Genomic DNA, 14,641 nt, shown 5'->3' with positions numbered 1-14,641 from the left:
CCCCAGCCCTCGCCTCGCCCCGCCTCTGGGCCCGGAGTCTCTGGGCAGGGGTGGAGGCTGCCGCTCCTGCAAGTCCTCGGCTCGGATCCAGGCCCCCGAGTCCAGGTTAGTGAGCGAGTCCGTTTTCTGGCCAGCCACCTATGTCCCCGCTGGCGCTGGGAGTCCCGCCTGCCCTTTAGGCTGGGGTGCGGGGGGACCAAAGAGAGGGAGCCCTCTGCGGTCTCAGGATGACTCAATTCAAGTTTGGCAAGGAAGCTTGGAAGGCCCAGCGACCCCTGGCTTGGGAGCCGGGAGTGGTCTGTGTAAAGGGTGGTTTTAAGGGGGCGCAGGCACGATGCGGGGGAGGGGTTGCGGCCCTGGAAGTTTGGGGTTCGGGAATGGGCGCAAACCGTGGGACGGCGTGGATTCCGAGGTCAGCACCCCCTCCCCCGCCTCGGCCGCTCTGCCCCAGGAAGTGACACCGCTCATCCTCCACCCGGGAGGCCTTGACCTCTCGCCAGGGGGCCTGGGGATGAGCCTTCCGCCCTCGCCAGACCTGCGGGTCCGTTCGGAGGCGGGGCTGGCCCTGGAGCCCTGCCTTTCCAGGAAAGAAGCAGGCCCCGCACTCTCTGGCCTTCATGACTACTCGGAGAGTCTTGACCACCCGGGGCTGCTCACAGCCGGATCCTCTCTGGCTTCTCACTCTTTCTCGACGTGCCGGCCACCGGGGTATGTTTGCCTTTCTGTGACGCGCCACTTACTGTCACTTCTGGCCGAGGTGAGAAGGCAGTCTAAGACATGAAGTCCCTTCCCTTTCTGAGCTCATGATATAGACGGGTTTATCATTATTCCTTTTTCATCCTCACCGCAACTCAGTGAATTCAGAGTAATGTGACAGTGGCAGCGTTAACTAATCAATGGAGGCAGAAATGTGTGCTTGAGATCCCCCCTTGTGTCCAAATTCGGCCTCTGACCCTGACCTCTTTGAGCTTATGTTTCTCCCATCTAACAAACGGACAGAGTAATATTTGTACCCTAGATTTTGGTGAGGATTAAATGAGGGTTTAAACACATAGGCGACTGCAAATAGTAAATTATTAAGTCATTATTCTTGACAAACTCAATGCCGAGCTTTTAAAATCCACAATTAAAACGATTTTTGCAAGAATAGAGTGAGGAACACAATATGTTAAAATGCACTGTAACAAAGAAGAATATGGCTAACATCTAAATAGTTAAAATTTAACAAGAGTTTTAAACATTTGGAATTTCAAGTGGAATTCACAAATGCACGGGGAAAATAAGGATTTTATGAACTATTCTTTAGGGGAAAAAAAAAACTTCAGTTAATGGATTATCTAAAACTCAGGGAGAAGAAGAAAACCTGTGCAGGACAATATTTTAAGAATCTTGCAAAGCTATTACAAGTTTCTTAAATGCATGGGATAGAGATTCTTCCAAAATAAATGTTAAAAAGTTGAAACTAATTATATTCCAATTCAAATATTTAGCAAGTGCCGCCTATTAGATGATCCATTCCAGGTAATAGGTTACAGTAGAATATAACCCTACACAAATGGTTTAAAAAATACTGTTATTCCCTAAGCATGAGAAACCAAACTCACATATGAATGCAGTTTCCACCTGATTAGGTTTTTACTGCATTTTGAGTAGACTTCTCAGTTGGTTTGGGGGTGCAGCCCTGCCCATCTTATTTCTAACTCATTCTGAGCCGCCAGCCTGCTCTAACCTTTAGTATTCCCTGCCCAGTCACTGACATTTTTTTTTCTGAAGGCATTTGGTACTTAATTGTGAGCTTCCTTTCTATCGGATGTTTCAAGTCTAAGTATCAGCCCATTCTCTGACTCTTCCTCTCTCCCACCCCTTTCTAGCTATTTTGCTCCCTGCGTTGCATCTGCCTGTGGGGGAAGCGCCCTTATCTAAAAACAGTGCTTCTGAAGCCTTCCTGTGTATAGGCATCACCTAGAGATCTTTATTGAATTGCAGAAACTGAACTGGCTAGGGTGAGGCTGAGATTCTGCATAAAGAGCTCCACTGGATGCCAATGCTGAGTTAGCCAACTGATCTTCTTTTTCAGGCATCTGCTTCTGATTTAATAGTTCCACCTGGTCATGAATTTGGCCTCTTTCATTTGCAAATTTGATCCACCGAACTCAGGCTTTTCAGGCTCTGGGATCTACATTCATACAGCCAGACTGTCATCTCAGCCCAGTCACACTGCTTTTGAGACAGGTCTCTGAGGGAGACTAAGTTGACCTGCTATATCCTCTCTGGGCTGCACTCTGCTGCTGCAGGTGGTTAGGGGCCTGCAGGGTTGTGGGCAAGGGCTACCCAAACATGCTTGCTCTGTGCTCCCCTCCTTCACTGTTTCTTCCTTTCTGCAGCCTCAACTTTAAACCCTTTGACAAGACATCAACTCTTACATCATCTTTTCTGCTCAAAAATCTTTCTCTGTCTTGAATATCTATAGTACTGCATTAGATGAACAAGAAATATAGAATTATGATGGGACCACATATTTAATTTTAAAATTTCCAGTGTCTTCATGAAAAAAAAACAGGTGAAAAGGATTTTAAAGTATATTTTATTTAACTCAATGCATCAATAATATTAAAATATTAGGATGTGTAATCAACATAAAAACTGTTAATGCTGTGTTTTAGATTATTTTTTCTAACAAAATCTTTTAAATTAGGTGTGTATTTTGTGTTTAAAACATCTCATTTTTGACTACCACACTTCAAGTGGCTACTTATTTGACAGTTCAGGTCTAATTTATGCTTAGAAGATCAGAAAGCCAAGCCTTCCATTTTTCTCAATATATGTCTTCTTTTTTCTGTTTTTGTCAGCTCTAATGAGTTATATTTTACATCTATTGAGTTAATCAACTTTAAGCGTACAATTCTGTGAGCTTTGGTATGTAGACAGTTGGTAACCACCAATAAAATCCTATAAAAAGGGCATTTCCATCACACCAAAAGTTCTTTGTGTCCTGTTGTAAATAATCCCCTTCTCACAGCCCAGGGATTTGGCATCCACTAGTCAGTTTTTAGACAGTATACTGTAGTTTTGTTGTTTTCTAGGATTTCATATAAATGGAATCACACTGCAACTTAACTTTGGTATCTTGTTTCTTTTCCTTTGTATAATGCTTTTGAGATTTATCTTGTTGTAAGTGTCCATTCCATTTTATTGTTTGGCATCCATCCATGCCATTGTATTGGTATACCACAAATTGTTCATTTACCAGTTAATGGTTTTAATGTTTTATTTCCAGGTTTTGGCTATTATTGCATCACCTTGCTTTTATGAGGCAGAAATGCCCCATGGCCTATCCTTTTCATGAAGGTCACACCTGGGACCCCAGAGCTAGTGTGCTTTCAACTAGGCAGTGCATTTGTGAGCTGGCTCTTTCTGTCCTAGACAAGGCTCCAGCTAGGCAAGCAGACAAGTGGCTTCGACTCTATACATACATAAATACATACAAACATACATATACACATACATAAGAAAAATGTCTTTAAAAACTTCTCATTGTGATTTAAGAAAATGGCAACATAATTTAACTGAAAACTTCTAATAATGAGAATAAAATAGTGCTTTTCAGTGAGAATGACATCTAAATTCAGCACAGACAAAAAATAAAGTTGGAGTAAATTCTAGCATTTCTAGTTGTCTAGTTAGAGAAACTTCTAGCTTTCTTAACTGGCCCTTGTTCCTGGCACACAGAGACAACGGGTTCATGGAGAGCTTTCTCATGTTATCCTTCAATGCCATCTCATTAATTCTTGTTATGAATCGAAATAGTCGATTTCCTCGTAGGTCCAAAAGAAGTAAGAAGATAGGAAAAGCAATAAGAAAGTGATTCATGAATTCTCATAAAAGATCCTTATTTAAGGCTATCCATCTACCAGACTTTTCTCTGTCCCTGGTAAAAATATCCAAAGGTCCTTTTCCTCATGGAGAGAGGTAAGAGCACCGGAAGATCAGAGAACAGTGCCAGTTTAGGTATAGCTGCAACTAGTTTTTGAGACTGTTCTATGCATTCGCTCAGACAATTGTCACAACTCTACTCCTAAGGGAGGAATGATTCAGCAGTGCACAAAAGATGAAGCCACATCTCAGATCAGGAATTATTCTAGTGTTCCAAAACTGGACACTGATACATTCAGGATTTAGACCTGGGTCCATGTTACTCTAGTACCAGGGCCTTCTTTTCTGTCCTATCTACTGCCAGGGAAAAGAAAGCAGCCTGAGTCGCTAGATGGGATGCCAGGAATGAAGCAGAGTTGGGTGGGGAAGGAGTCTGCAGATAACTTAGGAAGGGCAGTTGGATGCTTTTAAATGCTAGGAAGAACTGGGCTTCCATACTGAATTGGTACAGCCAAAAAGTGAGACCACTGCCGGTCAGGATATGGACAGAAACACGCTGAGCCACTTCATGACCAAAGTGCCCTTGCGGGTGGTGTGGGTAGCATGAAGAAAACATTCTCTCCCTTTAAGGACCAGATGGGTCACTGATTAATAACCTGAACTTTGAAGCTGCATTAAACTGGATTGTAATCTTTACCTTGTCACTTACTCACTCTGAGACTTTTGGTAGTTAAATACCTTTTTAAGAAATTCACTTTTCACATTGCGAAAATAGGCATTATTAAACTTCCCTGATAGAATTATTGTGGGGATTGCTTATATAATATTTATAAAGAGTTCAGCCATCATCTAGAATATAGAAGTGATCAGGAAATGGTATGGATGATTATTTCCTTCATACAGACTTCATATACATGGGTCTGCATTAATCATGGTTATCTATCTTTGTGTCTTCAAGAGTGGATTTGTTTCTTTGCCGGGAGTCTAAATAGTATATGCCCTTGGGGAGTATTTGTTTCATTCATCATTATCTCCCCACAGCAGCTATAGAACCATGCTTGACTCTCCAGTCCTCTCCTGTCACGTGCCTTGTGTACAAACTGAGAGGCAGGGAGAGCTCTGCACTGGAGGTCACAGGTAAGCCCCCTCCTCTTCTTTTTTCCTCTCATGCACTTTGTTTATTGAGATATGATTTTCATGATTTTCATGAATTTCACCCTTTAAAGGTATACAGTGTTTTTTGGTATAATCACAAATATATTCAACCAGCACCACTATCTAATTCCAGAATTTTCATTGCCCCATAAAGAAACCCCAAACCCATGAGTCACTCCGCATTTTGTCCCCCTCTGCAACAAATCTATTTTCCACGTCTAAGACTTGCCTACTCTGGACGTTTCATGTAAGTGGAATTCTATAGTATGTGATCTTTTGAGTCTGGCTTCGTTCACTCTGCCTGACATTGTCAAGGTCATTCACACTGAAGCATGTATCAGTACTTCATTCCTGCCTTCCTCCCACTTTTATACACTTCTAACCCATTAGTGATTCAGTACTTCCCTGAAATGCTAGAAGACCTCCTTGTCCCTTCATCTTCCTCAGGTCTTTCTCTGGGGACTATTCCTAACTGGAAGGGCGTGAGACCTCAATGGCTGCACCTCTCTCCTCTCCCCTCTTCTCTCTCCCCTCCCAACACATGGGTCTCTTAAGGCTTCTGTCAAAATTTACGACGGGCCCTGGTGAAATTTCTCCATCAAGCAGGACCTTTCTCATTTCCACATCCCTAAAGTATCAGATCTGTGCCTGATTTTTACCACCTTTACTAACGAACATCTGGTTAAAGTTCTAGGGTTGAGGACAGAACCTTGAACTAGGACTATGGACATGTTAGGTTTTGCCATCTCTATGACTTACAAGCTGTTTGATTTTATAATGTCGCTTAATGTCTGTCTCTATCTTATGGAAGAGCCAAAATACTCAGTTTTTCTGTGAGGGATAAAGAAATCAGGGGAATGTGATTTCTAAATCACAACTAGGTATAAAAGTGTTATAAAAATATTACCTCATGTTATTGTGGTCATTGCTGGCGTTTTTGTTTTTTTCTGGGAAGGTGACCATGGGGGATGAAAGGGCTCCGTGTGGAAAAAAAGGTAATGAATGAATCTCATGGGAAAGCTCATGAGAATGGAGGTTCTGGATTTTTATTCATCAAAAGTTGAGGACCTTACACTTGAAACCAATATAACATTGTCTGTTAACTATACTGGAATTAAAATTTAAAAATAGAGTTGAGAATCTATGTAGCCAAGTAGCAATAGATCCATTGCTATTTCTGAGCTACAGTAATAAACAAAAACAGTCTCTGATCTCTAGAACTTAAATTCTAGTGGGAGGATTCAGGCAATTAAAGATATACATTTAGGTGGTGATAAAAAAAGTACAATGAAGCAGGTTGGTATACGGAGAGTGATTTTTATGGCTGGCCATGCTTCAGTTAGGCTGGACAGCTAACTTTTCTGATATAAGAGAGCATGAAAGAAGAGTGTGGAATGAAGTCCCTGAGTCAGATGGATATTAGGGTGAAGGGTCTTTCTTGAAGTAGTAGCAGTGAGTTCAAACATCCTGAGGCAGCTGCGTGGTTTGGTGCTTTTAGCACTGAGGGTGTGTTTGGTGGATGAGAAAAGATCAAACAGATGGTAGCTCACCCAAGGCCACTTGTCATGGACCACAGTTGGTCCCTCCATCTAGTAGGAATAAAGGAAAATTATAATTCTTGCTCTAGTGAGAGCACAAATTGACGTCTAGTAATAGCTGGGTAAATAACATGTTTGAAGCTAGAATAAGAAACCCTTGTTGCCCCAGGTATCTGATCTCTTTGTCCAGGATATTCATCACCCTTTTAACCATCCTCCTTTCTTTCTTTCTTTCTTTCTTTCTTTCTTTCTTTCTTTCTTTCTTTCTTTCTTTCTTTCTTTCTTTCTTTCTTTCCTTTCTTTCCTTTCTTTCCTTTCTTTCCTTTCTTTCCTTCTTTCTTTCTTTCTTTCTTTCTTTCCTTCTTTCCTTCTTTCCTTCTTTCCTTCTTTCTTTCTTTCTTCTTTCTTTCAAGTTTATTTATATTTGATAGAGAGACAGAGCCTGAGTTGGTGAGGAGCAGAGAGAGAGGGAGACACAGAACCCAAAGAGGGCTCCAGGCTCTGAGCTGTCAGCACAGAGCCCAATGTGGGGTTCAAATTCATGAACCATGAGATCATGACCCGAGCTGAAGTTAGACACTTAACTGACTGAGCCACCCAGTATTTACCCTCATTTCTTACTCTGACCCTTTTTTTGTTCGCCCATCTACTCAGGATCTGTAAGCAGGAAGTACCTTAGAAATCCTGACCGGGCAAGCAGGAGCCAGGAGTGTAGCTACAATGACCTCAGCAGTCCTGGTGGACATACGAGAGGAGGTGACCTGCCCCATCTGCCTGGAGCTCCTGACAGAGCCCCTGAGCATAGACTGTGGCCACAGCTTTTGCCAGGCCTGCATCATGGGAAACAGCCCAGAATGGGTGATGGGCCAAGTAGGGGAAAGCAGCTGTCCTGTGTGCCAGACCAGCTACCGGCAAGGGGACCTGCGGCCGAATCGGCACCTGGCCAACATAGCAGAGAGGCTCCGAGAGGTGGTATTGGGCCCCGGGATGCAGCTGAAGACGAGTCTCTGTGCACACCATGGAGAGAAACTCCAGCTCTTCTGTAAGGAAGATGGGAAGCTCATTTGCTGGCTTTGCGAGCGCTCCCAGGAGCACCGCGGTCACCCCACACTCCTCATGGAGGAGGTTGCCCACGAGTACCAGGTGGGAACCCACACAGAAGGAAGGCAGGGAGGAGCGGGAGGCCTCGGTACAAGATTGTAACTTTTCTTCATGCTGCTGTCTAATTTCTTTGTAGTTTTCGCATTTATCTAGAGGATGAACCTAGACAAGGCCCCTGCTGCCCAAGGGTAGAGACTTTATCCCTTTGTTGCTGCTCAAGACCTGCCCTGCATGAGCAGAGGATGCTGTGGGTGTGGGGGGGGTGGGCAACTAGGGGCCTTGGTGGGTCGGGTCAAGTGTGGGGAATATGGCGGCAATGAGAGGGAAGTCCTTCATGGGCAGGTTCTTCCCCTGAGAGGGAGGCAACCAGCCTGCACCCGCTAGGCATAAAAGATCCTCAGGCATTCTCAATCTTCAGCCCCAGCAGGACAGGCTTCTGAGGTCCACACAATCACTTCCCCATTCACTCTGTTCTGGGCACCGAGACAAGTTAGCACTTGACCCTGCTTGACCTGATGTTTCTTTAAGGAGAAGTTCCAGGAGTCTCTGAGGAAGCTGAGGCAAGAGCAGCAGGAAGCCGAGAGACTAAAAACTGTTATCATAGGGAAGAGGACATCCTGGAAGGTAAGAGAGATTCTTCCTGACAGTATCCTGGGTCAGGAATCAGGGCAGGGCATGGGAACCAAGGGCAAAGGAGCCAGTGGTCCTGTCTGTTCCCTCACTTGACTGGAAGAGCTTCCCTTGCCCCGTTCTTCACTGTTACCCTTACAAGCAACGGTCTTGTTCTTGCTGTGGATATGGGGAAGGAGGAATTAGAGAATGAACACATCAGAAAAGAACTGAGGTTTTTGAAGATAGTCATGTAAGAAAGGAATGCCGTTGGTGGCCCCCAATTCCTAATTCCAGATCTTGTTCTATAGTTTCAAGCTCTGAAAGTTGCTGGAAAGACAGGTCTCATACAGTTCAGTTATTCCCACTTTGGTCCTCAGAATTGGAAGGGGAGGCCATGGAGGCAGCCTGGAATCTAGACCTCACCCAGGAGCCACAGTCTATATCTAGGAGGCCAAGAAAAGGTAGCCTGGGGCTCATGGTGTGGGAAGAGCTGAAGAGAGACCTGAAGGCAGAACAGGTTCTACAGGACTTCCTCCCCCATTTACTCCTCTCCTGGTGAGACCTGGCCCCAGAGAGCAGTCCTGAGCCTGACACCCCCCCTGGTCCCCACTCCAGAGAGGAGACCCTCAACTCAGCAGACTAGCAGCCTCTTTCTCTTGTATGTTCCTGAAGAATCAGATGGGACCTGAGAGACACAGGATCCAGACCGAATTTAATAAGTTGAGAAGCATCCTGGACAAAGAAGAGCAGCGACAGTTGAAAAAGCTGGAGGAGGAAGAGAGGAAGGGGCTGAGTATTTTAGAAGAGGCTGAGGATGAGCTGGATCAGCAGAGCCAGTCCCTGAGGGAGCTCATCTCAGACCTGGAGCTTCGGTGTCAGGGGTCAGCAATGGAGCTGCTGCAGGTGAGACTCGTGAAGGAGCCCCTAATCTGAGGGTCCAGGCAAAGAGAGACTAACTTTCCTTCCCTTCTTACATGGGACTGATGACCTGGTGGGGACAAGAAAACAATTCGTTGGGCCCACTTGGGCCTCTTACCTGTTAAACTGTGCAGAGGTCATGGGTGAAGCATAGAAGAATTAAAGTACAAATGCTAGGGGAATGTCTCATTTTTATTTATAATCTATAAACCGTGGTCCAAAACTTTGTTTTTGGCACTATTGATATGTTGAGTTGGGAATTCTCTGCTGGGAGAGGCTGCTCTTTACATAGTAGCATGTTTAGCAGCATCCCTGGCTCCACCGTCTAGAGGCCGGTAGCTCTGTCCCCAGTCCACTCTGACAACCAGAAGGCCTCCAGATATTGCCAAACATCCCTTGTGCAGGACCTAATCCCTCTTCTGTTGAGAGGCAGTAGGCATTCGGCACCCGTTGTCTCTGATGGCGAGTTGGGATTTGTCAGGAGGTACTTTTCTCCCAGCTCAGTCCCTGGCAAACACATACAAAGCTTAAGTACTTAGAGATTCTGTATGTAATCACCAACCTTTCTTTGCTTTACTGCCTTCTTAGGGCAGAATCATTTAACATGTTGTAATAGAAGTTCAAACAGGTCTTTTTAAGGCACAAAGAAGACTGGACTTTGGGTGTGTGTGTGTGTGTGTGTGTGTGTGTTGGGAGGGCGCAAGGTGTCAAATCTGGAGAGGTTTGATGCTGGAGCTTGAACTGAAGTTGAAATCTGAGCAGGTATTTTCTACACAGAGTGAATAGTGTGACTATGAAGTGGAGACAGGATATACGTTGTAACGTTCTGGAACCTTCAGGCTGTTCCTTACTTTCTGTTTGCCTTCTAGCTTTCTTCTTCTCCTTTGGTGGTGGAATAATCATTGCTTATTCTTGAGTCCTAGTGTTGGGGTCATGGAGTAGTTACATTCTATCTATTGGAGCTTTTCTTCTGAACTGCTGATTTCCCATCTTCGTTTTATTCTTTCCCTTTTTCTTCATCTTTGACATTGGGTTACCCTGACGCTTCTCCCTGCTCCCATTCTTGCCCCTCCACAGACCCCTCGAGATGTAAAAATTGATCTGTACATGCAAAGAGATCACCAGTATCTGTCACTCACCAGGCACCTGTGTACACTCTCACACCCATTAGTATGATGTGCCCAGGGGGCATCTTAACTTGAGTGCTGTCTCACAGTTTTTCTAGAGCTTGCCCAGCACAAACACATTCCTCTTCTCTTTTCCGTATCTGTGGGGCATTGTTGAACAGTAAGATTTGATAGCCGATGCAAGCCCACGGCTTTCAAGTTTCAAAACGTGACCCCTGAGAATTACACCAACATAATTACACCAAGTGGCAATTACACCAAGTGGCAATTACACCAAGTGGCACCCTGATTTGGCCATTTGGGTTCCTCAGTACAGCCATGCCTTAAGGCTGACACAATCCTGGGTATTTGGTATAAGGTAGCACTTCCACCATCTCTACTGCTTCCCATATACAGGCCAGCTTGAATTGCATTTCTGTCAGGTGCAACCAAAAATAACCCAAACACAGAGAAAATAGACCAAACCATTGGCCTTTTCTTCAGTCATTATGATAACAGGGCAGAGGTTAGGGAGACCAAATGGGAGGCCATTAAGCAATTCTGCTCAAGTGAGGCAGGAGGTGGCAATGATGACAATGAAGACCAGGTGTCTGAAAGAAGTTACGAGTATGAAATGGACTGGCTTGGTCTAAGACGGGACATTGGGGTAAATGTAAGGTAGTTTTTAGGATGATACTTTGTCTAAATTTGGTGACTAATGGATACTGGAAACACTGAGGAAGGTGGAAGATTAAGATACCTCATAGTTGCAGAGAAAGTAAGTTTTCCTTTAAACATTTTGAGTTTGTGATGTCTCAAACTCATTTGCTGGTGTAGAGAGAGATCTGAGCAGAAGTACTGATTTGGGAATCATCAACACATGTGTGGGTCAAAATCAAGGAAACTGGATAAAGTCAGCAAGAGTAGCATAAAGAGTTAGAAGAGTCAAAGTTTGAGAAATAAGGCTCTTGTATCCTTAGCAACTAGAACGTTAGCATCTCAAGGAGAGAAATAACTACTTAATCATGTGAGATTCTCTAGTGCTAATAGATGATGTTCATATATAACATTAAGCACACACACACACTATTGTCAAAATAAAGGTATGAATGAGTTGAATCATTTCCCAACATCCCTACATAGGGTCTCAGGGACAGTCTACTTTGAGTTCTTATCTCCACTTTGTGGCCTCCATATTGGGTCTGTCTTTATTTCCATGATATCATGGGGTGGTAGGGATGGGATAAGGAATATGGATGAGGCTGTGTTAGAGGACAAGGCCTATTACTCCTGGACTTAACATTTCTCTTTCCTTCCTAGGATGTGAGTGATGTCGTGAAAAGGTATGTGCAGGAGAACACAGGATGGTTCCCTTGGATTGACAAAAGATTCCTATATCCATAGAGTTACCTTGTGGTCAGTGGAAAAGGAAAAAAGAAAAATCACAGGGCAGGAAAGATTTAGGACTATGATGCCCTGAGTTGCTCAACATGAGAATTTTTAGGTTCCCCAAAATAAAGGGAATGACCTGGTTTCTATGGTAGGAGAATTTGAGTGATGGGGGGAGTGGGTGTCACAAATTGGGGACAGTAGTTCTTAAAAGACTAAAAGGCTGTAGTATCATTACTCCCCTAGCATCCTATGATGGAACTTCTTTGCCACAAAACTCTACCTGCTTCCAGCCCTGATTCCAGTAGTTTATAGCTACCTCAAACTACATAGGGGATTTTCTTTGTCCATGTTTTTTATCAGAGGGAAATTTCCCATCTGTGTTTCCCCAGATCTGAGAATCACTCTTGGGGCATCTGCCTTCAATTTCCCTTTTCCATTGGCTTTAGAACAGTCCTACCTTGCTACCTATTTCTCCTCAGACTTCCATTTTTCTCAGTTCCAACAAAAATATAGACATAAGGTCTTGAGAAGAGTTGTTTTAGGCCTGGAACAAAACCTGTTCTCTTCTCTATTACATACTCTAGAATTTCATCCATCAGTGTGACATCTAAGGTTGTCCACACACCTGGTACCTTTAAGCTCCTCACAGACACATGAAATACGGAGGCTGTTGTCCTTTCTGAAGTCTTCACTCTTGGTTTGGAGATGTTTCCTTTCTCCAACTGGCATAATATTCCCAGAGACAGGCCTCCTTCTGAAGGCCTTTCTCCCCAGGCCTCTGGGAGAGCCTAAGGCCTAAACTCACTCTTCAGAGGAAGCCCTTTACTCAATACTCTCAGAGCCCTGGCAGCAGTTTCTGGCATTCTCCCTTCAACACAACCCCTTGTAGTAGACCCTCCATGGTGGCACTGACCTTGTAAGCATTTTGTATCTTTTTTAGAGGTAGCAAAGGATTTCACAGTCACCGTTTTATTTAATTTTATATAATCTTAGAATGTAGAGAGAGAAGGGAAATGATTGTATTTTACAAAAACAACAAAACAAACCAACCAAAATGAGTCTTTGAAGGGTTAGATCTTACCATGGTTACATAGACACTGAGAAGCTGGTTTCTAGTTCAGGTCCTTGGTTCCAGTGCTAGAGCTCTTTGCTGAATTATGCTAGTTTTCTTCATGCAAGAACATCACAGTTCTCCCAGGGACCTGGGAGATGAGGGAGATGGGTGTTGGAAGAATGCAAGGTCAGCAGTGTGGGAGATTCATAAGTTCTCTTCTCTCTAGAAGTGAGTTCTGGACCCTAAAGAAGCCAGAAGCTCTGCCCACCAAGCTGAAGAGTATGTTTCGAGTCCCAGATCTGAAAAGGATGCTGCGAGTGTTTAGAGGTGAGGAGATTCAGGGGACAGCTTTTGTATGTGGAATTATTGTAACCCAAGCAATAAAGAGAATAGAGCGTAGAGTTGATATCTGAGAATAGCGGTGCAGAGAGAGGTCAGAGAGGGAGGACCATAGCATGCTGCAAAAGATACAGTTCATATTTAAGGGGGGATAAGATGGACAACTCACATCCTTACAGAAGTCCCTGCCTCCCTCCTCAATCCATGATCCATGATGGGGGCACAGCAGACCTGAGACTGTCAGTTCTGTGCAACATGATTGACTCTGTTTATCATTACAGAACTGACCGATGTCCAGAGTTACTGGGGTAAGTAGCCACAATGTCGTCTTTGAGCAACATGTCTTTATTTTCTTTTATATGCTCCCCCAACCCTGACATACCTACACACTCTGAGGCATGAAGTGATTAATACCATCCCTCTATCGCCCCATGTAGTTCCAATTCCTCTACTTCTGTATTTCTTCTCAGTGTCTTAAGACCCACATACCCAGCCTACTCTGCTAATGTTATATCTTTTCCCACAGTGGACGTGACTCTGAATCCACACACGGCTAACTTAAATCTTGTCATGTCTAAAAACCGGAGACAAGTGAGATTTGTGGGTGCTACGCTGCCTGGGTCTTACCTGGAAGAGCATTATGACTGTGGTATCCTGGGCTCCCAACATTTCTCTTCTGGGAAACATTACTGGGAGGTTGATGTGGCCAAGAAGACTGACTGGATCCTGGGGGTGTGCAGTAATTCAGCAGGACCCACATACTGTTTCAACCAGTTTACGAATAATCGAAGTGTCTACTCCAGGTATCAACCTCAAAGTGGATACTGGGTGATTGGGCTACATCATAAACATGAATATAGAGCCTATGAAGAATCTTCCACTTCCCTACTCCTCTCCATGATGGTGCCCCCTCGCCGGGTTGGGATTTTCCTAGACTACGAGGCTGGCACTGTCTCCTTTTATAATGTCACAAACCATGGCTTTCCCATCTACACCTTCTCTAAGTATTACTTTCCTACCACACTTTCTCCATATTTTAATCCTTGCAACTGTGTGGTCCCGATGACCCTGCGTCGCCCAAGCTCTTAAACATTCTGCTGTCCCCACCCATACCTGAGCAGTACCCTCCACTCCGAGGTCCATCTGTACCTCAGTCTCTCCTTTCTGAATTTCTGTATTCCTACATTTTCTCACGCCTTTCACTTTGAACATTTACTCAATGCTAGAATATACCCAGAGGTGATAGTGAACATCGCTGACTAATTAATTACAGATCTTTGGATGGGTGGGGGGCAGCTTTCAACATGTTACCATTAAGCATGATATTTGATGGGGTTCTTTTTGTTGTTGATTCATGGGATCAAATTTTTAGGAAGTTCTTTTCTATTTGCTATAATTTTTTATACTGAATGGAAAATTGAATTTCATCAGATACTGTCTGTACTTATGGGGATTTCCTGTGACATTTTTATTCTGTTATTGGAATATGTTGATTTGTTTCCAATTTCAAATGCAACACAGAGTCCTGAAATAAATCACTATTATTCTCCATA

The 14,641-nt window shown here is 44.0% G+C and overlaps 1 protein-coding gene across 7 annotated transcripts in view; it reads left to right on the top strand.

Moving 5' to 3' along the window:
• Positions 1-14,641, top strand: part of TRIM6 (tripartite motif containing 6) — a 21,782-nt gene extending 7,141 nt beyond the window's left edge. For 2 of the 7 annotated variants that reach the window (XM_077775510.1, XM_077775516.1), the window contains exons 2-8: positions 7,221-7,709; positions 8,196-8,291; positions 8,952-9,182; positions 11,624-11,646; positions 12,976-13,076; positions 13,370-13,396; positions 13,615-14,641. In XM_077775510.1, coding sequence (XP_077631636.1) covers positions 7,287-7,709; positions 8,196-8,291; positions 8,952-9,182; positions 11,624-11,646; positions 12,976-13,076; positions 13,370-13,396; positions 13,615-14,177 — 1,464 coding nt within the window. In that variant the 5' untranslated portion in view covers positions 7,221-7,286 and the 3' untranslated portion in view covers positions 14,178-14,641. Of the gene's footprint in view, positions 1-17; positions 106-4,914; positions 5,011-7,220; positions 7,710-8,195; positions 8,292-8,951; positions 9,183-11,623; positions 11,647-12,975; positions 13,077-13,369; positions 13,397-13,614 lie in introns of those variants that run through there. The other 5 variants (XM_077775495.1, XM_077775502.1, XM_077775524.1 and 2 more) reach the window with 5 other exon arrangements.

This window comes from Crocuta crocuta, unplaced genomic scaffold (genome assembly GCF_008692635.1).
Source record: "Crocuta crocuta isolate KB4526 unplaced genomic scaffold, BGI_CrCroc_1.0 scaffold504, whole genome shotgun sequence".
Taxonomy (NCBI): Eukaryota; Metazoa; Chordata; class Mammalia; order Carnivora; family Hyaenidae; genus Crocuta; species Crocuta crocuta.
The sequence above is the reverse complement of the archived record's forward strand: the minus strand, read 5'-3'. Positions and strand labels throughout refer to the sequence as shown.